We start from the raw sequence: 24,094 nt of genomic DNA on the forward strand, positions 1-24,094 counted from the left end.
TTATTTGGATTAGTTACAAATAAATTCACTACCTTTACATAATAATGCAATTACAACTTTTCAAAGTTAGCAATGTCATTCACGACTTAATATTTTTTTGCAATTTTATAGATTATTGTAAATAGATGTTTGCATACCAGCTTACATAATACTACCACATGACCAGATAAGGTTCAAGAATTGTTGTAACTTGTCTGATGACATCCGCCAGAGCCGCGGTCCATGGTCCATGCAGTGGCGGAACCAGAACTCAAAATCAGGAGGGTCGAAATTTTACGTTTCACTATTTAAAAAAATAAAACTACATAAAAAAACGAAAAATATCACTTATAGGGGTTATAACCGCCCCTATATGAAAAAATGTGTTTTCTTTTTTAATTTTTTCTGGCAAGGAGGGTCGGCCCACCCTCCTGACCTTCCCGTGGTTCCGCCCATGGGTCCATGTATTATAACACGCAGTTCCCAGGCACAGCAGAAAAATTATCATAGAAAATGAAAATTATTGCTATTGCATGGAAGTTATTCATTGAAACCTCTAATTCTAGCAATTGATAATTATACGAATATACATGTAAAAATACAATGAACGCAACATCAGTGGAATGGTTCTCAGGCCTCAGCGCCGCTCATTGTATAGAACTTGAGTGCTCATTGTGTAAAACTTGACTGTTTATCTCATATAATAGTTGTGTTATGTTATTTTTACAACCAGCCAATAAACATTTGTAATAGAAATTGTTTTTATAGCTATGCTGCCTAAACTTGCAAAATGGATAATTTTATTAGTTTGTTTACAATAATTAACAATCGTAAACTTTTTGTTGTCTTCAATACACTGTATATTGCAATAAAAGCCCATAAAAGCCACTCCGACCTCTTTTACCCGTACGAATGATTGATTGAAGGATGAACCCGGATAAAAAACAACTAGTTAAAGTGATTAATTTGAATAAAACTTGACTTCATTTGAAGTGATGCTAAATCAATGTTGCATGTTGCTACATTATATATTAGTGAAAGCAAGCTTTAAGGTAAAAATAAAATGAAATTCGGCTACAATTTATGCATTTTTAGAGAAATTTTCAGTTGGAATGAAATTAGAATTTTATGAAATTGAAAACATATTAAAGTTTAACGATCAAATTAAAACAAATAAAAGTTTGACCACCAAATTGAATTAGGAGATGTTCAATAAAGGCTTAATAGATCAAATTTAATTTTTTTTATTTCTTTTTTATTTAAATCTTTTAGTTTTTTTAGCTTCTTAATTTATTTACTTTTAAAAATAAAAAATATATTATTTTTTTGAAAAAATTAAAACGTTATTAAATATAAAGAGACTTAATGGCAAAAAAAATCAAACTTTTACGACTTGTTGCAATTTAAACCATACCTTTTAATTTTTGTTATAATAGTCAAATTGTATTTTTTTGTTGCAATAATAGTCAAATCTGGATTTTTTTGTTACAAGTTTGACCATCAATTTGGCTATCATTGCAACAACAAAATGCAATTTGGCTATTATTTTAAAAATTAAAAAATTTAGTTTAAATTGCAACAAGTCATAAAGGTTTGGCTTTTGTTTGCCATTAGGCCATATAAAAAATTAAAATTAAAATCATTAAATTTCATAAAAATATATTTTTTATAGCAAAAATACAAGTTTAAAGATTAAACTAAATCTTATTTTTTTATCGCTAAACATTTAACTTAATTGACTAACATCAAATTAAATTGGACAGAGTGATTAAAACGTTAACGGAAATAAAAATAAAAGACTGTATCGTTTGATTTTTAAATAAAATAGATGAAAAATATAAATTATAATATATGTCGAGGACCTGAGAATAATTTGCTCTATATTTAATTATTTTTATCAATATTTGTTTTTAAGATCTGTAGTTTGAAAGCTTTATATTCGTTTGTTGATTTGTAAATATGAATTTTTTTTCGAAATAGTAAGCATGAATTTTAGTTCGATTAAAAATTCAGAGTTATTTATGAATTTGCATGCTACAGATTTTGGTTGACCAATTTTTTAGGTAATTAGAATATTGTGGCTCATTTGTTAGGTAGCACATTCTAAATATTTTTTTTCCTATAATATTTTTAAGTTTTAACTTAAGCTTGATATACTCTATTTGATTTTTTTTTCCTTTTAAAAGAAGAAGAATGTAACAATTGTGGGAGACGAGTCATCATTCACTTCATTTCCATCCACTAAGTGTTATATAATGAATTTACAAAAATTACAACATATAATAAAATTCCAAAAATGTATTGCTGTTTTATAATTGGATAATGCTTTTGAATATATAATAATTTAATAATTAGTCACTACTCCTAAATTATTACTTTAACAGCTATATGATATTTTGGGCCATCCATTTATTCTAATGCTCCATAGTGAGAAATTTTACTTTTTTGAGAAATGATTGAGAAGACATGATTGTATATTAAATCTTAGTCACATATTTGATATGTATTTTTATTTTAGTATTTTTTTTTTGGAGATCTAAGTAATGCTTATGGTCATTACTAAAATGATGGGAAAAAAATTTCATTTGCTAATTTCATTTGTTTCATTACATTGATTTTATATTGCAGATATTAGTTTTTATTGATTTTACTTATCTGTAACTTTTTATGCTTAAATAAAAAAAATTACTTAAAACAAATTGTAATGTGAAATATAAAAACTGGTTAATTTAATATTTATAATTTTTTATAAAAGTAAATTAAAAGTTAGCGTATATATTTTTAATAATATAATTTATTTTTTATGATGAAAAAATAATATTACTACAAAATGAGTGTTTGATTCGGTTTGGGTTAAGGTATAAAAATAACCCTAATGTTTACTCTGTGGCTCACTTGGCCCCTTAATGTTTTTCGAGTCTAAAAAAGAACCCTAACATTACTAAAATGGAACAAATGTACCGTACATATAACGGTAGCGTGTTTGAATGTTAACTCGGCTGATGCGGCGTACAATTAGCCGTTGCTCTAATGTTTTCGAGCTCAAAAATGACTCTAACGTTACTAAAGTGGAACATATATAACCCTAACGTTATTAAAGAGGAACAAATATTTTCTGTCTAATGTTAGGCGGCCATATGAGCCACAGAGTAAACATTAGAGTCATTTTTGAACGTTATCTCATTCGGTTTTTAATTGCAGTTATTAACTTTTGCTTTTAAAATATACCAAATGTCAACTTTTTAAGCATGAAACGGTTGTTGATACAAAAAATGTATTTTAGATATTTTCTTCAACAATTTATATATATAGCCGTTCAAATTTGATTACTTATTTTAATAAAACTAACCATACACTAAAATATATTAATTTGACAATATATTTAAAAATTAAAGTTTAATTATTCAAAAATATTCCATCTTTTTAACTTTTTTGTTTACGGTCTAAACTTTTAAAATTGTCAATTTTAGCCTACTTCTCAATTTTTAATTTTAATTATAATTATTTATTTAAATTAGAGTGAAAACATTTAAATTTACCTTTCGTATTGCTTCATATTGTTCCATTTACCTTTTTACCATCAAAAATTTCAAATATGAAGTATAAAGGGTGTATTTGATTTTATTTTTTTACACTCCAATTTATCATGATGGTTATAATGGAAAATGAAAATTGAAAAATGAAAAAAAATGTAGATTTTGAAAGTCCGGACAACAAACCAAAAAAGGTCGAAAAGATGAGAGATTTTTGGATAATTAAGTCAATTATTTAAACTATTTGTAAATAATTTAATTATTTATAAATTATATAAAATTAAATTATTTATATTATAATATTTTTATTAAATATAATTATTTGTTTATAGTATAGAAAATCAGTAAAAATATTTATATCTTCTTAATTTATTTAACATATTAATAACCGCAGTTGAAAAATTTATCAAATAAGTAATTATCTAACATTATGTTTTTAAAAAAAGAAGAAGAGGTAATGTCATAAATATTCATCAACTTTTACATGTTTAATCATTTTAACCACGCCATTTAAAAATCGTCATTTTTATATACCAACTATCAATTTTTCTCAAATACATACACCCGTTTAAAAATATGGTAAAAGATGTGTTACTGTCCGGTTCGTTATAACATATTACTATCTGATTGTCAACTCGGCAATTTTCACTGAATTTTTGAATGGTGTATGGATTTGAAAAAAATTAATAGTTTGTGTATGAAATTGATGATTTTTAAATAGCGTGATTAAAATAAAAAAACGTATAAAATTAATAAATTTTTATGACATTAACCCAAAAAAACAACAACTTATGAGTAGTGATAAAAGAAAGAAAGCATGTGCTCTTAAGTTTTAAGTAACGATAAAAGTAGTTGTACTTGTAACCACCACTAAATTGGTCATTAGCCACTCCCTCCGACACGAGAAAAAAATTAAAATAATCCAAAAGAAACCTTAGGTCCCACTATCATCAATAAAACGACATCGTCTTTACCTTGATTTCCAATATAAAAACCCCCCTTCTTTCCTTAGCAAAACACAACAATTTCAAAATAATTTTTATTCTTCTGAGCTCTCAAAACTCAGCCATGGAGAAAACAGTTCCCGCGCTAAATGAAAAAATCTCAGCCCTAAATTGCATCGATCTCTCTACCTCCGATGTTAATCAGTCAATTAATTTGCTCAAACAGGTCCATTTTAATCTCAATTCTCTCGTAATTTTATAATTTTAAAACTCATTTTTACAATTTTGTTCATTAATTTCTGTTGTTAAAGGCGTGTTTGGATTGTGGATTCTTTTACGTGATAAATCACGGAATAAGCGAAGAATTTATGGAAGAAGTGTTTAGAGAGAGTAAGAGATTTTTTGAGCTGCCAATAACTGAAAAAATGAAGGTTTTGAGGAATGAGAAGCATAGAGGTTACACTCCTGTTCTTGATGAGCTTTTGGATCCTGATAATCAAGTCCACGGTTTGTTTTTTACTCAAATCAATGAGAAATTCTTAGGTATACTTAGTCTTCCGTGGACTGAGCCAACCACGTTATAACACCTCATGAAATGTGTACAGATTTTAATGGCGATATCACAATATTGCCATTATTTTAATAACGTGTTGTAATGTGATTGGCTCAGTGTGCAGATGAAGCGAGTCTACTAAAGAATTTCTCCAAATTAAGAAGTTAGTAGTTGAGAGGAAAAAAAGTTACTCTAATTTGATTTTATCGTTTTGTGGTTATATTATTTGTTAGTAGGAGATTATAAAGAGGGATACTACATTGGAGTTGAAGTGCCTGAAGATGATCCTGAAGCTGATAAACCTTTTTACGGACCGAATGTTTGGCCTGATGCCGGTAATTTGAAAGTATCTTATTGCTTAATATTATTGATTTGATTATTTGTTTATAAATTATGGCATGTGTATTGTCGACTTTTATGGATAATTTAATGGCTGCTGTTATTGATTTGCTTATTTTGATTAAACCGGATTTTATTAATTGATTAACGATAAATGGCATATGATTATTTTATTTTTTACATTTGTGCATGGTGTATTTCAGCTCTTTTGCCTGGTTGGAGGCAAACAATTGAGAGGTTTCATCAAGAAGCATTGTAAGCGTTTATTTGTTTATTAAATTAAAGGATGTTAAACTATATTATGTAAAATTTTGTCTACGGTATTTAAACTTGGATCGGTGCTTTTGGTAGAGAGGTTGCAAGAAAAGTTGCAAGGATCATAGCACTTGCGCTTGATCTAGATGCTGATTTTTTTGACAAACCGGAAATGCTTGGCCAGCCAATTGCAGTCATGCGTTTGCTGCGCTATGGAGGTTAAATTTTGATTTACAAGTTGTGGAGCTTAATATCAGCACTTTTATTGTTTTCTTTTTAATTGAAATTATATCTTTGCTCTTTTGTTTTCCTTTTATTGTTCCATGTCCAGCTTATGTTTCTGATCCATCAAAAGGAATATTTGGAGCTGGAGCTCATTCTGACTATGGTTTGATTACCCTTTTAGCCACAGATGATGTTTCTGGCCTCCAAGTATGAAAATTTAATGAATTTACTATATTTATTAGGCTCTGTTTTTTTTCCCTTAATTGCAATTTGAGTAGTTATTGTTTTTCTCTTTTAATCTTCTTACAGATATGCAAGGATAAGGATGCTCAACCTCAAGTATGGGAAAATGTAGCACCATTAAAAGGGTGAGGCTATGTCATAATTTAGAAGTTGAAATTATTTATTATGTTAATTAGAGATATTTAGCCAATTAGTACTAGAAGGCTTACCTATTTTAAAACTTTATAGTGTTATTGTGTTGCTTCTGCATCTTTATGCTAAAAACTAGGTAACTGGTTGTGGTATGCATATCTCTGAGATCATTAAGCTTATAGCCTTATCTGCCTTAGATGTGATAACTTAGGCGGTTAGGTCTTCATTAGATGATCTGAAAATCATATATTGGGTATTCCACAGATTTAAAAAAATGAAAGCATATTGAGCAGCTAGTATTCCTTTTGTTCTAAATTGGAAATATTTATATAATTGTTCCAAATTCAAATATTTTTCGGTGGATATTATGGTATTCTCTGTAAGGGGATTAAAATCTCTCTTCATGGCTAGGCAGTAATAAAGGCATGTAAACTCCAGATTCAGTATTATATTGATAGGTTCCTGGATGGACTTTAACTGAATAACGTATGTTACTTCTATTTCACGGGAAACAAAATTATCATTAGTCATCTGTACTTTTCTTTAGTATGCTGTAAATCCTCCTGGCATAACGAAGCACGGTATTTTGTATGGCTGCATGAATGATAGAATTAATGAAAAATCTCCTAATTCACAAGTGACATTTTCTTATTAATTTTTGTCATACAGCGCATTTATAGTTAATCTTGGGGATATGTTGGAGCGCTGGAGCAACTGTATTTTCAGGTTCTGTTATCCTTGCTTTATATGATTTTTAAATATTTTCATTCGATAATGACACACAAATGCTGTATTATATGGGAGGTTATTCAACGCATTTGGCATTAGCAAAGAATGCTATTAACATATCATAGTTGTGAACAGTGATAGTCATGAGCATACCCTAAGAACGTTTAGTATCACAGGGAATTGGAATCCCAATTTCACAATTTTTATTCCTTTCCTTTAAATAGTATAAAAATTAGTGTACCAAAGTAAAAATGGAATTTGAATCCTATTCCATTTTCAAGGAATTGGATACCAAATGTGCCTTAAGGCTTTTTCTATTCATTTGTTAGTTTATTTTCCTCACTCTAACCATGTTTACTGTATAAAATATATGCAGGTCCACTCTGCATAGAGTTGTAGGGAACGGTCAAGAGAGATATTCGGTAAGGTCCCTTCTTGGTTTTCGTTTTCCGTTTGGCTCAAATCTTATATAATTGGGACCGCTTTTATCTGTTGAAAATTATAATTTTGTTATTATAATTTTCCTATTGTGCATCAAACTTCGCATAATTTTGTAATTTATGTTAGTTCTGTCAAGCATAAACTTAATGATTATCAAAAGTTCCGCTCAAAGAGAAAGAATTATGTTTCCTTTTTTCATTTTGTTTCATTTGCTTCGTATCGGACAGATAGCATATTTTGTGGAACCTAGTCACGATTGTCTAGTTGAGTGCTTGCCTACATGCAAGTCAGAGAACAATCCTCCCAAGTAAGTTGGAATTGCAATCATGTTCCAGTTATTGCAATGTGCATACCACAAAAGTACATATATACTGTCAGATCTATATTAGTTCTTTTAATCAACTGCTCTCTATATATGTTTTATCAGATATCCACCAATCACTTGTGGGACTTACCTAAGCCAAAGGTATAAGGATACTCATAGTGATTTGAATAAATACAGTAAACCTCAAATTTGATGCCGCGCAAGTTTATGATTCTAATTATAAGTGTGAATCTATGGTTGTGTTCTGATCAGCAGTTCCCTTGAAATAAATGAGGAGCTGATAAATTATAGGATTCACGTCCCCTTGAATGTGCTGTATTTGTAGCTGAACGTGAATTTGTATGTATGTAAGTGTAATTTAGCAATAAATTTTGATTGTTTGTAGGCTTCGAATGAGCAATTGCTCTCTGATCTATCAAGTGTATATGCATAAATATGAATTCCGATAGAGCTGTACAACTCTTTTGAGGCCATTGTTTCTTTAAACTGCATTGTTTCTGTAAATCTATGTAGCTACAGTTAATAACGATAGCCGCCTTACATGGCCGGATAAGCTAACTTTTATAGATAGCTGCTCTTCGCTTATGGTCTTAAAAATGTCACTAAAAATGATTTTTTTCCTTTAGGAGTCCTATTATGCAGCCATCAGAAAGTGACAAACTGTTAAATACTGGATAAGTTTGCTATTTATTGTTTTGTTCTAATAGCAAAATAAATTCAAATTTTTACCCGTTGTAATTTTCTTTAAAGCTTTTGTTTTTTTTTTGTTATAATGTTCTGATTTTATTATTTTTTATTATTTTGTTGCAATTGTAGCTAATTCTTTTCCAATCAATTTAATTGTTTTAATTTTTAGTTGAATTTATAAATTAATTCCGTAATTGGTAAAATCTAATTTTTAAAATTTTAAAATCAAAATTAATATTAAAATATAATTCTTAATTCTCTTAACTTTTTTGGTTGTTGAAGAAAAAAATATTAAATCTGAAGCTAAAAATGAACAAAAAAAATCAAATAAAGTTAGGTATTGTAATGTCAAAAATGGTTAAAATTGTAATGAAATATTAAAATTAAAACATAATTATAAAAATTAAAAATTTTGGATAAATCGCGCATAAAGACTTTGAATTTATTTTTCTATTAAACCTTTATTTTATAATAAATTAATTACGATCACCTTTAAAGTTAGGTTTTAAATTATTACTATTTTCTCAGAATCATAAAAATCACCATATTTTCTAATTTTTAGATATTTGATGATTGAAAATGCAGCTAAAAAAATAGAAGAAAAACAGTATACTTTCACGAGAAAGACATTTGATAGTCACACTTATTAACTCCGAGAATATGTTGAATTTAGAAACAGGTAGTTAAAGAAGTTATTCAGAATGAAAAATCTTATTGAACTTACAATTACAGCTTCTAGGCACACACACTCGAATAATAACTTACACAGCACACCACACATGTTAACACAGGTCTCTCTCTTCTTTATGATAAATACACACTTTATACTCTTTATAAGTAGCTTTTCTCATCAATAAAGCCACAAAATTATCGGTAATTTCTGTACAGGGGACTATACATGCAACTCTCAGCATACTTGACAAGGTCCCCTGGGCGAGGAAGACGTGTAGCCAGTCCTTCAAAAATACGAAAAATAAAAAATAGTATTACTAATTGATCATAGGAGTCGCTGAATTTTCAAGTTATTTTATTTTAGCGACTAAAGTGTACTACTTTTTGTGATTGGACTTTAATTCAATTACAGCAAAAAAGATTGCCAGTAAAATGAAAGAAGAAGAAATAAAGTAAAGTTTAGTCATCAAAAATCTTCTTGTGGAAATGAAATTAAAATTTAATCACCCAGAAATAATAATTGAAATTTAATCATCAAAATGAAATAGTTTAAAAGTTCAAATTTAATTATCCAAGGACAGTACTTACCAAGTTCATAGGCCTTAGCAGCTACATTAGCAGCAATATTAGCTGAGATTTTTCTGATGTTGGAGAATGGTGGGTAGATTAGCCCCTTGCTATAGTGCTCGTCTGTTACTTGTCCAGCCAACGATTCAGCTGTAACACAGATGCACAGATGCAAGTGTGAGTAGGGGCGTATATTCAGTTTGAACAGAACCAAACTTAAATTAAATTTTAAAAACAAAACCAATTAAATTTATAGGAATTTAAATTTCTTCAAACCAAACTGAACTAGTCTCAGTTCAGCCTTTTTGGTTCGGTTTGTACCAAAATTTAGCCAGTTCCAAAAATGACCAAAAACTGAATTTGTCGGTTCGATTCGGGTGTTCAAATTTTGCACACCCTTAAATAAATGTCTTAACATATTTCAGCATGCAAAGAAAATAAAAAATCATTAAACTCCCAAATGATATGCTAAAAATTGTAGCACTTACAGGCTGCCAGAAGCATATCATCATGAACACGGATTGCCCCGGACATGACCAATCCCAGCCCAAATCCAGGGAAAATGTATGCATTGTTGGCCTGAAATAATGAGAGCAAATCTCAAATCACTAGAACTTACAAACTCATAATACCAATACAAATAATCACATATATACATTACCTGGCCAGGAACAAAAACTTTGCCCTCGTATTCAACAGGATCAAATGGACTTCCACTAGCAAAAGTTGCTTTGCCCTTCAATTTGATATAAATCCAATAATAAATTTCCAGTTAACTTAGATAATGAGCCCTCTACTAACTGGTGAAATATAATAAGTTGAAAACTTTACCTTACTCCAGGTATAAGCTTCTTCAGCTGTACACTCCGATTGTGATGTTGGATTGGAGAGAGCCAAGATTATAGGTTTCTGTGTGTCCGCCACGAAGAAAAGAGTGTCAGCTTTCTCAGGTTGATATTAGTCATTTTCTTATAGCTAAATATTGGTTATCGGATTCAGTGAGTGCGAAATTTCAAGCAAACACCACTAGAGAGTAGAATAGAACCTCATTCAAGTCAGTCATGGTTTCAACTATTTCTTTCGTAAATGTTTTTCCAGCTCCAGATGATCCAATAAGAACTGTTGGTTTGATTGCCTGAGGAAGTGGGTGAATACAGTGAGGGACTTTATGAACTCTAGAAAAATAAGTACTAATTAAGGATTTATATTTCACACCTTGACAGCATCTAGGAGATTGTCAACAGGTTCATGCTCATGAGCCCACGGCTGCTTGAATGGTTGAAGCTTATCCTTCCGGGAGCTGACAATCAGTCCCTGTTGGACCAAACATGCACCATTTAAAGACAGAATAAAGAAAAACTAAACAGTTCAAACCAAACTCTAATCTCTGGCTAAAATTCTTTAACTAAGATATTCAGTCCAATTATTACCTTCGAATCCACCAACCAGATCCTCTTACGGGTCTCCTCCAAAGGAGCTTTGATCTAAGAAAGAGAGATAAATCAAGACAATGATTGAATATTTCTAACACCATCATCCCATATCCATGTTAACAGGTGATAAGCATAATAAAAAAAAACTTCGTAATAGTAGTACCCGTTTTGAAATCTCAAGCGCTATAAGCTCCGCTATACCAGTTCCAGCCTGCAAAATCATAAAGTAAATCATATTAGATTAAATATTTAAACTGAATGATCATATATTACATGTTAATCACATCACCAGAAGGCGATGTATAGGAGAATGTGGTGTAACAGAGTAATTGGAAACTAAAATGCCAAATCTTATTGAACCGATCATAAATTGTTCTTCATTTTTCATTTCCCAATAAGTATATAGAGAAAAACAAATGGCATGGAAAAGAATCCTTACTTCTCCAGCACCAAGGAACAAGAAAGTGTGATCACCCAGGGAACCGCCAAGCAGCTTCAATGATGCGATAACCCCTGCTAGAACAGTAGATGCTGTCCCCTGAAATAGAAGGACAAAGAACATGTCAGAGATGTATAAAATTGCCTCAAGAAATGGCTCATAGTAGAACTATCTACTACCTGTATATCATCATTGAATACAAGATGACTTGTACGATACTTTGCAAGCAAGTCAAAAGCATTGTGGTTAGCAAAATCTTCAAACTGCAGGTAAAAAGAGAGAGAAGTCGACAGACAAACAGGAAAACATGTGAGAAACTCATGACTTTGTCAAGCCTATATAAATTTAGCATTGATTCATTAATTCCTGACCTGGATTAGAACTTTTTCTCCATAGTTTTGCTTTACAGCACTCATAAATTCCTGTAGCAGGTCAGAGTATTCCTGACAATAGATTTGTGGAAATAAAAACAGTCAGTTAATGTGCAAGCCATAATCTAGAGAGCACCCAAGAATTCCAAAATAATTCTGAAACCTGGCCGGTTGCCCTTCTCTGCTTGAGTCCAATGTAGAATTCATCGTTCAACAATTTCTCATTGTTTGTTCCTACATCGATGGTGATTGGCAAACACTAGAAGAGGAAGTGAGAGATAATCATTTAGATAGGATACAGATATTAATGGCACCATAAAATTTGTAATTCAAGACAGCCATGCTACAGTATTCTAAATACTTTTATGCAAGGAGCAAACAGAATTAACCAAAAAAACTAGAAGTAATGCTCAAAGCAAGGAATTAAAATGCCTACTGCCGAAGGGCGAACTCCTCCAAGTGCAGTGTATAGAGACAATTTCCCCACTGGTATTCCCATCCCCTGTAGCATTGTCAAAATCATCATGTACATTATCATTCCAGTAATAGTCAAAATTAATTTGTTAATTCAGTACATATCTAATAAATTTATAGTAGAAATTAAAACGTTTCTTTCATTCATATGTATGCATTTCAAAATATTATTACCTGACATCCAAGATCACCAAGTCCCAAAATCCGCTCACCATCAGTTACAACAATTACTTGAATGCTTCTTTCTGGCCAGTTTTTCAAAACATCGAGAATTTTTCCCCTGAAAATGGTCCACATTATATAGCAAAATGGAAGCTCATAAACGGACTTAAATCACAAAAGGATTGGACAAAAGAATTCTCACTTCTCCTTCAGACTAATGTATAAGCCCTGAGGACGCTTGAAGATACTTCCATATTTCTGGCAAGCTTCACCAACTGTCGGAGTGTAAACAATAGGAAGCAACTCCTCAACATTATCAATGAGCAGCTTGTAAAACAATCTTTCATTCCTCTCCTGCAATTCACCAAAATGTAAACCAGCAAAGTATAAATGTAGCTCGATAAATCCATTCTTTGATTAGTATTCTAATACCAAACAATGCAAATCATTTTCTTTGAGGACATGGAACTAGAACAAGGTTACCTCAAGCTCCATCATGGCCATGTATTTCTGAAGAGGGAGCTGATATTGCCTAATAGTATGCATCAATTTCTTCTCCTGGAGCTCTTGAGATGCAATAACCGGAGGCAGAAGGCCGCGCAAGTAATGAGTATCCCTCTCCCTCTCACTGAATGCTAGCCCTTTGTTATGGCGCGGGTCCCTCAACAGCGAGTATCCACTGCATTTAGCCAATCATATCATCATTTACATATTGAGCAACAATCTAAAAATCATCATATAAATTACTTACATCTAATCTCCTAGCATAAAAAAAATGAACAATCCACCTAATAACTTCTTTTAATTTGTCAAATCAAATTTTAGCAAAACACAAAATTAAAGACGGAATCGCAGTGTTGCACGAAATTGTATTAATATTAGCATTAAAAAAAGTCCAAAAGAAAACAAAAATTAGAAATAAAAATTAGGAACTCAATAGAGAACACACGATCAACTCGGACATTGGAAAGCGATAAGAATCTACTGATAAACAGGGCAAAAACAAGCAGTTCATACTCGATCACCATCGATCACTACTCATAAAAATAATCAAAACTTAAATTTGAATAAATCAATCATTAACAGCAAAGTGAGGCAGTAACATACATATAAAAATTTAAAAGCTGGAAAACAGAAAAAAAAAATGAAGTAACGTATGGTGAAAGTAATAAACCTAGCGACAGAGGTAGTCCAAGGAGTGACAAACTGATCTTCAGTAGCGCAATCCTCGCCGTAAACATCCTCAACGCCACCGCCGACGGCGGTTTTAGAATCCAAATCGAGCACAGAACCTCCACCTGTTACTTCCTTCATTGTGCTCTCCATTGTACTATTGACTTCCCGGTTGACTCTTTTTCCCCCTAAAACGCAGTGTTTAATAACAAGTTCAGAAATAGAGATGATTTAGTAAGTAAGAACTGAGAAGAGAGTGTGATATTATAAGGAAGAAAGTTAAAAGAGAGAGCAATTATTTTAAAGATGGAGAAAATAAAATATCTCTCGTCTTTTCAATTTCATTCGTACAGCAAAATGGAGAGAGAGAGATATTTAACGACAAATTTGTCGTGTTCGGCGGTGGAGGGACAGTAAGAAAGAGGAATGGTTTTAAAAGTTTTAATCGTTTTTTTTATTTTATTTTTTGGCGAATGGACTAGGTGGGTACTTGTCGGGTGTTAAAATGGATATGGATGTGGATATTCTTTGGATTATTATTAGGCAATATCATAAATATATTCTACATTTCATTTATTTCATTTTTAATGTGTTTTTTTTTGGTGTTTTTTGTATTTGGTCGTTTTATTTTTGAAAATAATTTTATTAATTCTCTTTTTATTTTTTTATTTGGTGCATATACTTCTAAAAATTATTTTACTTAATTCTTATATTTACGAAGAAGGTATCACACTTTTGTACTTTTACTAATAATAAGATTTTATAAAACTATTTTTTGATAGTGTTACTTTAATTAATAATGTCATTGTAATTCTTCCAATAGTGATAATTTAATAAAATAGTATTTTTTTTTTATAAAACAAAATAACCATAGACGTAAATTTAATGGTAGAGTAATTCTATATTATGACTACTATTTGGCATTTTAAAAAATGGCAGAATTTTAGACTTATATGAAAAATTGTTACTCCCATAAATTGTCTTTTCATCTTTAAAGAGAATGATCAATAATCTATAAATAAAAAAAATTCTCTTTATTGATGATTAGCAGTTGGAATGACAATTGTTCTATCTCTAATTTTTTTTTTTTATTTTAACTGGCTCATTTAGTGGTTAATAATTTAGTATATAAATGACTGGTTGACAGTATCATCATTTGACCATAAATGGCTCACTCGTTTATATCATTAATGTTTGTATTGTTATTATTGACACCTTATATATACTATTCAAAACCTGCCCTTACACTATATATATTTAGATTCGGGCTGGACATTTTTGGACTTATATGAAAAATTACATAAAAATAAAAATCTAAGACATGTAATTTTTTTACAAATTTGAGCCGGACTTGAGATAAAATTTATTGTCCAAGTTTAGCCGAACATAGACGGACATAGATAGCCTGGACGGATATCAAACCCCATAAATAAGTTTAGTAGCCTATTTTACGTAAGGGAATAAATATCATTTTGAGAAAGTTATGACTTTGAGGCAACTACTTTCGTTACTATATTTTACAGTTCCGCTCTTGATACCTATCCCTCCTTTAGTTGAACCAGTTGTTATAGTGCTGAAATGTTTTTTTTATAGTGAAATATGAATATAAATTTTAAATTTTATTTTTATTTTTCAGAGAAATTCCAATTTAAATTGAAAAATCCAATATATTTACACAATTTCTACATTAATATTTATTATTTTTATCATGAAAGCATCTTCGAGCTAATTACACTTTAGTATACATAAACATGATTTTTAGGTAGACTCAATCCATCACGTCATCAGTGGAATACACCTATCGAATTATGACACATCATGAAAATAATGGCACTATCGTAATATTACTATTTAAAAGTGTAAAAAAATCATGAATAAAATTACGATAGTGCCACTATTTTAATAACGTGTCATAATATGATATTGTAGTTCACAAATTAATCTCTCAACATAAACATATAGAAAAAGACTAAGAAAACTAAAGCAGAAAGTAGACGATAGTCAAATTACCACTCCTAAGATAAATATATTGCAAATTGATCGTACTTAAACTTTCATTAATTACAATTTCTTCAATCATTCAAATGCAACCTTTTGCAGTCAACTAATTGCACCTCAACTAAACATAGAATTCAAATGATAATTATGAACCATCCAAAATCTTCACCAACCACGTTGAAGATTAATCCTATATATATATATTTCAAATTGCATTAAGATATTACAAATTGGCTACTGCAATTTTTTAAATCAGCATCTAATCATCCTTCACCCGATTCATATTTGAGAACTCACAACTCCAAGAATGGACAATAAGAACCAGCAAAATGCAGAATTATATTCTTGCAAACCTGGCTCTCAGGTGACCTAGCGACTTCAAGGAGTGACAAACTGATCTTCAGTAGGTCAATCCTTGCCGTAAACATCCTAACGCCACCGCCACCGTCAACGGTGGTTTTAGGCAGGGGTAGCGTTCAAATATGGGTTAGGGAGATTATGAACTTTGGATGAAATAATACTTTTAGTACAATATTGACCATATGAATGGTCTTTATATATATATATATATATATATATATATATATATATATATATATATATATATATATATATATATATATATATATATATATATTAGTCCACTAAAAAATGAATTCTAAAAAATAATTACAGGAAGAGTTACATGCACTAAATGGTAAATGATTAATTACACCCTTGCTCAAAAGCAACAGCTAATTGAAGGGTTTATCCTTAAGAATTTATGAAAATATCCAACTAGACAGACATTGAGAAACATCCAATGGAAAAAGAAATCAGACTGTCAAATACGGATTACTACTAGTGATTTGGCCAACCTAAGGTTAGCTTCACGCAACAATTACCCACATATAAAATCGAGGGGCGAAAGTTGAGCAGTAAACGTTAAAAGTCTGAACGACTTATTTACATCGTGATTTCTGAGTCACTGGGATAGCAAGATATCCGTGGACTGATGAGCATACTCTTTATCAAGCTAAAGAACTCGGAGTTGCGCAAGAAAAGCTGCACATAGATCAAGGAAGAGAAATTGCGGTCCTTGTACTCTTTGTAAGTCGAGCAGGTATTTCTCCTCACGAGTTTTGTAAAGCTGTCAAGACCGTGGAGCAATAAGCTTATATCAGTTTTCGTGTTGAGCGAATCAAAGTTGCAAAATTGAAATACTATAATTATCCACAAAAAAACTAATGGAATACAAGTGATCCCGCATTACCTGCACTTCAAACTTCACCACATTTGGTGATTTGGCAACTCCGTCATTCTCAATAATGGCGGGTTCATCTCCAAAGAAATGATTATTGTTTACAGTGTTGTTAACCATCCCTTCATGATGACCAGGAATGCCAGGAATCCACCTGCACTTCATATTGTAGTGACCAATTTTCTTCCAACAAACATTCAGTTCTTGTAGAGCTTTGAGAACTTCTGTCACTATTTCACGTGGGTGAGCTCGTGACTGTTAAAGGGAACACAGAAAATATGATCAGTTATACTTGCAAATAAGCGCAATAACTTCAAACTAACCCTAGCTATTTTTTTCTTCTTTTTTTCTTTTGCCAAAGATGAGGATATATAAAAAGAAGGCCTAATCACTCAAAAAGCCCTCACCTTTAAACTTTTTTTCAATTCTACCCCGACGTTGAAAATTTGTCAATTTTACCCACTTTTGAATTTTCCGTTTTCAATTGTACCCTAATATTTTAATTTTTGTTATTTTTTTTACTTAAATGATGAAATCATTCAATTAATTAAGTATAAACATGGAATTAAATTCTTTTTTATTCAAAAAAGTACAAATAAGTCCTTTATTTTTAAAAACTAACTAAAAACCATAATCAAATTAACACTAATTTAAATTCTTAATTAATTTAACTAAATTTAAATAAATTTTAAAAATATACAATTAATATATGCGAGACATGTAGAATGTTTTAAACAAATTTCCAAACGCAAAAGACGTTAATTTAATTTTTCAGGGTACAATTGAAACACAAAAATGAAAAATAGGGTAAAATTGACAAATTTGCAACGTCAGGGTATGATTGAAAAGGGGCTAAAAGGTCGGGGTTTTTTAAGACATTAGGCCTAAAAAGAATGACCATTATATGGAGACAATGGGCCATTCCAAAAAGAGAGAATACATGGACTTAGAGCCTACAACCTTAGCTAATTCAAATAGTTAAAACACAGCCTTTCACTCCACTATCACCGCTATAAATGTTCTGTGAAAATTTCTTTAGGGTAGGACCAAACAAGAAAATCTCAAGGTTGAAGCACATCAGACTTTTTCAGCTGATTATTAAAAACAAAAGTTCATATTGACAATTCATATACCAGACTATCGAAATTGGTTACTTTATTCCTAGTAAAAATTGACTCCTATTGACAATTCATATAATTTTCATCACAAACTGCAAACTAGCTCTTAGCAATGTTCCTTGATCTTAAAAGTACAAAAATTTAACCTGAAGTCCAAGAGCCCATTTCATGTCAGCTGGAAACTGCGATTTTAAGTTCATTCCGTAATCCATGTATCCTGGAAGGCGGTATCCAGCAGCTGGAGAAATAGGTTCATGTGCATGCATACTGTTGAAGTTACATTCCTACAATAAAAAAAATAAGATAACATCAAGATCCCACAGTCTAGCTAGCAGAGGAAGAAAAGGAATGCAAAGATAACATGGTAACTAATATCGGGTTACAGAGATATTAAATACATCAGTTCCAAGATAGGAACAGAGAAAAAAAATCATATAGAGATAGTTCCATTCACATTATAGTAAAAACACATTTTTCTCAGGCAATCAAGTGATCTCATGCACATGGCATGCCACTGTAGTCTGTAATACTGCATCCCAAATCTTTTGAGAAGGAAAATTACAGTAGCTTAAACCATCCAAATGCAATTATTAGGAATTAACGGACAAGCTGTTCCTCAGCCAAGTGATTCAGATCAGGTTTTCTTAGGTAACTCGACCCATGTATGGTTGAGCAGTTATAACGCTTGTTTACAAATTATCAACTCCTTGACTTTCTACTAATATAATAAAAAAAACAGCAGAAAATACAAGTTAAACCCACCATTGTTTCTTGAAACTCAGCTCCAAGATAGCCATTGGAAACGCGGAAACGGTTGTCCAATAACAAATAGTATGCAACAGTAGCCTGTGACAATTTTAATCAATAATACAACATTAAACTATTGTAGATTCTAAGCGATTAACAAAACAACAACAGATTTTTCGAGAGAACAAACATCATTCTGTATTCTGTTGCGAATAGATTCGATAAGTAAGTTCCTGTCAAATCCCATCTTAATCACTTCCTGGAGAATCTCTTCATCCATCTGCCAAAAGGACAAGCATACCCATCAGTAACGCAATTCCTCGCGCACAAAATGTACTGAAACACATAACATATACCCCATGCATTAACACCAATATACCATGTATTACCCAGAAAACTGGCAAACAAAATTGAGTACAAGAAAGAAGATCATTGTGTTAAGATTTTTATTGTTCTCTGCTTATTTCAGGGATTTTCCACTTTTAAATGATAAACAAATCACTAGTACTAATTTACACAATAGCATGGAATCAATTAATGCTCAACTAAAATTTAGTTACACAATCAGCAGATTACAAAACCTTTTTAGCTTGTTGCATTGTATCCGGCGGAGGGACAGCCAGATAACGTGGAAGGCGAGCTTGGAACCATGGGTGCTGACGAATCTCAGGGATAGTCATTCGCTTCATTGGATCAACCACAAGCAACCTTGGGATCAGATCTCTTGCTCCAGGTGATAAATGGCTGGGTAGAGTATATATCCCACCCTAAAGGACAAAAATGATGCACACAGGCACAGCAGCTTTAATCTATTTGCAAGTACAGTAAAAAGAACTAATATACAAAAGCAAGAATCACTTGATCCTCCTTTGATTTTTAACAAATTAAAACATTAAAACTGAATTATTCAAAATAATTTCGCACCTGATCATTTGTTTTTAAATCTCCAGTACAGCTTGATTATGAGTAAAATAAAAATCTTGTAACAATGTACTATGTTAGTCTAGCAATCATTTATCAAAACTAGGGCTAGGCAAAAATCAAACCAGACCAAGAAGTCGAACGAAACCAGACCGAAATTTGTTGTTTGGTTCTGTTATTCGGTGAAAACGGTCTGGTTCAGTGACTAGTTTGGAAAATTTTGGAGTTCGGTTAACAATTCAGTCAGGGGATTTGTAAAATCGAAATAACTGAAACACCAAACTAACTGTAGTAACAAAAAAATTATGAAGGCTTTTGTTTGATTTTATATCGAAATTATGAAGGCTTTTATTTGATTTTAATTGACCGAACCAACCGAAAACTTTGGTCAATTTTTCTTTTCGGTTTTTTACAAAAAGAAAATATAGTTCGGTTTTTCATTTAGGTTACTTCGGCTCCGTCGGTTTTGGTCGACTCAGAACCGAACCAAATCGACCGATGCTCGGCGCTAATCACAACTCTAAAATTTTGCAGAATTTACCGTCTAAAATGCATTAGCCAAACTATCATTCCAAAGAAAAGATAGGCAAGCCAATAGAAACTCAAGTTGAATATTAGTCAATTGAACCATCAACTAACATGAAATAAAATTCCATATAAGCTTGTTAACAAGCGATACCTTGATTTTCTTAAAAAGGTTGGGGATATTTTCATCATCAAAAGGAAGGGTACCACAGAGAAGGGCATACAAAATAACACCACAACTCCATACATCCACTTCAGGCCCAGCATATAATTTGCCAGAGATAACCTACACAAAGGATGACGTGACCTTAAATTATGATCATTGTATAAGATCAGAACAGTTGGATTTAATATACAGAGTTCATGAAAGCATTTCATTCCCACATTAAAATTCAAAATCCATCATAAATAAATGCTACAACTCCAACCTCAGGTGCAGCATAATTTGGGCTTCCACAGCTTGTCTTCAGAAAATGGCCATCTCGCATAACATTGCTCAAACCAAAATCCGCTATCTTCACATTGTATTTAGAATCCAAAAGCAAATTCTCTGGCTTAAGGTCTCTATGAACAATCATATTCCTATGGCAGTATTCCACACCAGAGATTATCTGCATCAGATAAAAAAATTCGCTCATGAACCAAATTGAGAAGTCAAAATAAACGATGGGGAAATAAATGCATACTGCAAGTAATTCCTACCTGCTGGAAGAAATTGCGTGCCTCTTCTTCCTGCAGCCTACCCTTCTCCACAATATAATCAAAGAGCTCTCCGGACTTCACATACTCCATCACGACATATATATCAGTTGGTGTCTCTATAACCTCATAAAGTCTGATAATGTGAGGATGCATAAAAAGTCTCAAGATTTTGATCTCTCTCCTCACTATTAAAACAGAAAAGGGCAGGACAATAACGCATCAGCTTCTCAAAAACAGCCATTAGAAAACCTAATTAAAATTAAAAAAAGGATAGATTTCAGTGTTAAGACCCTGACGAAAAACGTAAAATCACCAAATGATTCCACAGTAATCCTCATTGTTCCACCACCAATTTGCATCTCATGTTTAAGTCCCCTTACCTCAATTTCATACAGTTCATAACATTTAATATTAAATGTTCCATACTTTTCTTTAAGGGGAACACTTTTTTCATATAAAATTACAAGCACCCGTCATCCTAGCAGGAGCTGCAGAAAGTTAAAATGTAGCATGTTGAAAAGCATATTTTCAACCTAGTATGATAAGACCTAATCTACTCCGAAGTAATTGTAAAACACGGAGTAAAATGTTAACAGCAGCAATACAAAAGTCACACCTTTTTCTTCCATATCCATGTTCTTTATCTTTCGACGGTTAAGTATCTTAATGGCAACTTTATGACCAGTCAATGCATGCTCCGCAATTTTCACCTTGCCGAAAGAACCAATACCAAGGGTTTTACCGAGTTTGTAATTCGGTAAATACACATCAGCACTACTACCACCTCGGTGACTTGACCCGTCCATTTTCCTGTCACACAAGGACGATAAAAGAAAGTTAATAAAGCAATGGTTGGTTCTGTCATCATATTGCCAATGAGCTTAGCGATAGAAAATCTTTTAATTACTATTTTATTTTATTAATCATTAAAAATTCTACATGGCAAACGCATTATTAGTTTGTCACATGAATAACAAGGTGTAATGATTGTGTTGTATAGTTTTTCACAAACAAGATATAGAAAACACGCTAATTAACAAAATAAATCAGAATAACCATCAAAAACATCGATTCCTTAACAAATACAAACTTAAAACCCTAATTTCAACAGATCTTAAAAAAAAAACTCAAACAAACAAAATAAAACGAATATATAAAAATTAAGGCATTTAGGAATAATAAAATTACAAAAAATAGTCGCCGGACGGACTTACCGGTGAACGGAGAATCGAAAGGCCAAGAGAAGTTGAGAGCATATATCGAGCTCCAAGCACAGACTGGCTCTAGGATTAAAGTTTTATTTTCTTGAATTGTGAAATAGATAAGGATTAATTATTTACTTAATTTCTCAGTTAAAAGTTAAAACTTTTCCATTTTTTTTTTTAAAAAATTCTCTTCAAAGAAGGTGTGGAATAAGTTTTTCGCAGTTGCAGATTCCTAGAGGACACGATGAATTATTATTTGTTTACTAGAATCTATCAGATCCTTCAACTTGTGACTCAAGATCCAATAGCTCAAATTTAATCATTTTAATCAATTAAATTTTTATTTTTTATTTTTTGACAATTAAGGACAACATTGTATTTACGAAGAAATTTATGAAACATAATGAATCAATTCGTCCTTAATTGATCAAAAAATAAAGAATATTGTCTTAAATTATTTAACAATAGAGAGTATTGTACCTAATTGATCAAAATAACTGAAAGTGAGTTATTTAATTCCGAGTCATAACTTCGGAAATCGAATTGACTTTTTACTCAATTTCTATTTATGAAAATGACACTATTGTCCCTCAAAATTTTATAAAGGACAATTTTGTTTTTGGAAATGGTAAAAAATAATTAAAATTAATGAGATTTCTTTTCTTTTTCTTTTCCATTTGAGATGTAATTTTGGAATTTTGTCTATAAAATGAAAAATTACCCAATCATTTATGGATCAAGCCAATCATATTATAACATGCCATTAAAATAGTGGCTATCATAATATCGCTATTAAAGGTGTAAAAAGGTAGCAATCAAAATTACGATAATACCATTATTTTAATGACGTGTTATAATATAATTGGCTAGTCCATAGATGACATGTTAGACTGAATCTATTTAATAATTTCTCCTCTAAAATGCATGCTTGAAGGAAGACACATTTATTATGTAGACAAGGTATGTCCTATTTATGTGACATGGAAGGAATCATACACAATTAAAATGCTCTCTTAAGGTGTTTTTTCACTAAAGATTGTTGCAGAAACGAGATTTGTTGATTCTGAAAGCTCATTCTAGTTTTTTAAATATGAAGTGGATTATTGCTGCTTTTTCCAAATTCCAAACTAATCAGTGTTGTTGGAATCACATCGAAGCTTAGTCCGAAATTATAAGCTTCATTACTCCATGGACAATGTTGTGTAGGAGTGAAGAACAGATCAAAACCGATTTTTTAAACCGAAACGAAATAGTAGCTCAGTTCGGTTTCTATTTATATTTGGTTCAGTTCAGTTTTCATTTGTATAAAACCGAACTGAATTGAAAACCGAATAACCTATATATTAAAAAACAATTATTATACATATGTCCTTATGGTAAATTTGTATGGTGTTGAACCTTAAGACTAGGGTTTAAATCCTAGTTCCACCAATTTTGAGACATTTATTTTTTTCTATCTAAAAAAAGTTGTAAAATATAAACCACTTTGTTACATGTGAGTTTTGAGTGAATAGAGAGGCCAGATGCTTTTTCAACCAGGAGAGCACATAGAAAAAGCTTCATTGCTAGCAAAATTAATTTTAATACGAACTTTTAATTTTGACAATTTAATACATAAAGTATCATTTTGCAATTTCAAACACCTAATAATTTTTCGTCAAAAAAATGACAAACACAAAGACCGGGAAAAACACTTTTCCGACATACACATCATTTTTTGATGAAAAAATCGATTGGTATTTAAAATTGCAAAACACGCTAAAATTGGTGGTTTTTTAAACAATTAAACCTATAGAAAACCACTAAGAAAAATTCAAAATACTACCATTCCTAGGAAATATATATTCATGGAAGATTGATCCTGCTAATTTATTTTTTAACATTTTTGCTCATCTATTCACATAGTATACAACAACTTTCACTTATTTTTATCCAATTTTCAGGTGTCAACTATTAGCATCT

General features: G+C 31.2%; 3 protein-coding genes across 4 annotated transcripts; 1 reads left to right on the forward strand and 2 right to left on the reverse strand.

Moving 5' to 3' along the window:
• The first annotated feature begins 4,523 nt into the window (after window positions 1-4,523).
• On the forward strand, window positions 4,524-8,184 carry LOC126670190 (2-oxoglutarate-Fe(II) type oxidoreductase hxnY-like). 2 transcript variants are annotated; one of them, XM_050363855.2, is made up of 11 exons: window positions 4,524-4,682; window positions 4,768-4,963; window positions 5,243-5,344; window positions 5,552-5,603; window positions 5,700-5,821; window positions 5,935-6,035; window positions 6,138-6,196; window positions 6,873-6,929; window positions 7,309-7,354; window positions 7,601-7,680; window positions 7,801-8,184. In XM_050363855.2, exons 1-11 carry the CDS (start codon window positions 4,581-4,583, stop codon window positions 7,889-7,891), a joined length of 1,008 nt encoding a protein of 335 aa, XP_050219812.1. In that variant the 5' UTR covers window positions 4,524-4,580; the 3' UTR covers window positions 7,892-8,184. The 2 variants fall into 2 exon arrangements, with proteins under 2 accessions (XP_050219812.1, XP_050219813.1); XM_050363856.2 differs by having other exon boundaries at window positions 5,246-5,344.
• An 814-nt stretch (window positions 8,185-8,998) lies between these two features.
• Window positions 8,999-14,005, reverse strand: LOC126667680 (NADP-dependent malic enzyme). The gene is made up of 18 exons (XM_050360723.2): window positions 13,678-14,005; window positions 12,987-13,182; window positions 12,706-12,857; window positions 12,516-12,621; window positions 12,304-12,369; window positions 12,031-12,126; window positions 11,868-11,939; window positions 11,676-11,759; window positions 11,497-11,595; window positions 11,221-11,268; window positions 11,055-11,108; window positions 10,840-10,938; window positions 10,670-10,759; window positions 10,456-10,533; window positions 10,286-10,360; window positions 10,113-10,203; window positions 9,646-9,774; window positions 8,999-9,341 (listed from the first exon to the last, which is right to left on the reverse strand). Exons 1-18 carry the CDS (start codon window positions 13,827-13,829, stop codon window positions 9,253-9,255), a joined length of 1,776 nt encoding a protein of 591 aa, XP_050216680.1. The 5' UTR covers window positions 13,830-14,005; the 3' UTR covers window positions 8,999-9,252.
• Window positions 14,006-16,343: 2,338 nt separating this feature from the next.
• LOC126669170 (SNF1-related protein kinase catalytic subunit alpha KIN10-like) lies at window positions 16,344-22,437 on the reverse strand. The gene is made up of 11 exons (XM_050362558.2): window positions 22,142-22,437; window positions 21,544-21,737; window positions 20,928-21,112; window positions 20,654-20,836; window positions 20,380-20,511; window positions 19,361-19,546; window positions 18,970-19,059; window positions 18,795-18,878; window positions 18,179-18,316; window positions 16,927-17,169; window positions 16,344-16,803 (listed from the first exon to the last, which is right to left on the reverse strand). Exons 2-11 carry the CDS (start codon window positions 21,731-21,733, stop codon window positions 16,690-16,692), a joined length of 1,545 nt encoding a protein of 514 aa, XP_050218515.1. The 5' UTR covers window positions 21,734-21,737; window positions 22,142-22,437; the 3' UTR covers window positions 16,344-16,689.
• Window positions 22,438-24,094: the final 1,657 nt, after the last annotated feature.

The sequence above is a fragment of the Mercurialis annua genome, linkage group LG2 (genome assembly GCF_937616625.2).
Source record: "Mercurialis annua linkage group LG2, ddMerAnnu1.2, whole genome shotgun sequence".
NCBI classification, from domain to species: domain Eukaryota; kingdom Viridiplantae; phylum Streptophyta; class Magnoliopsida; order Malpighiales; family Euphorbiaceae; genus Mercurialis; species Mercurialis annua.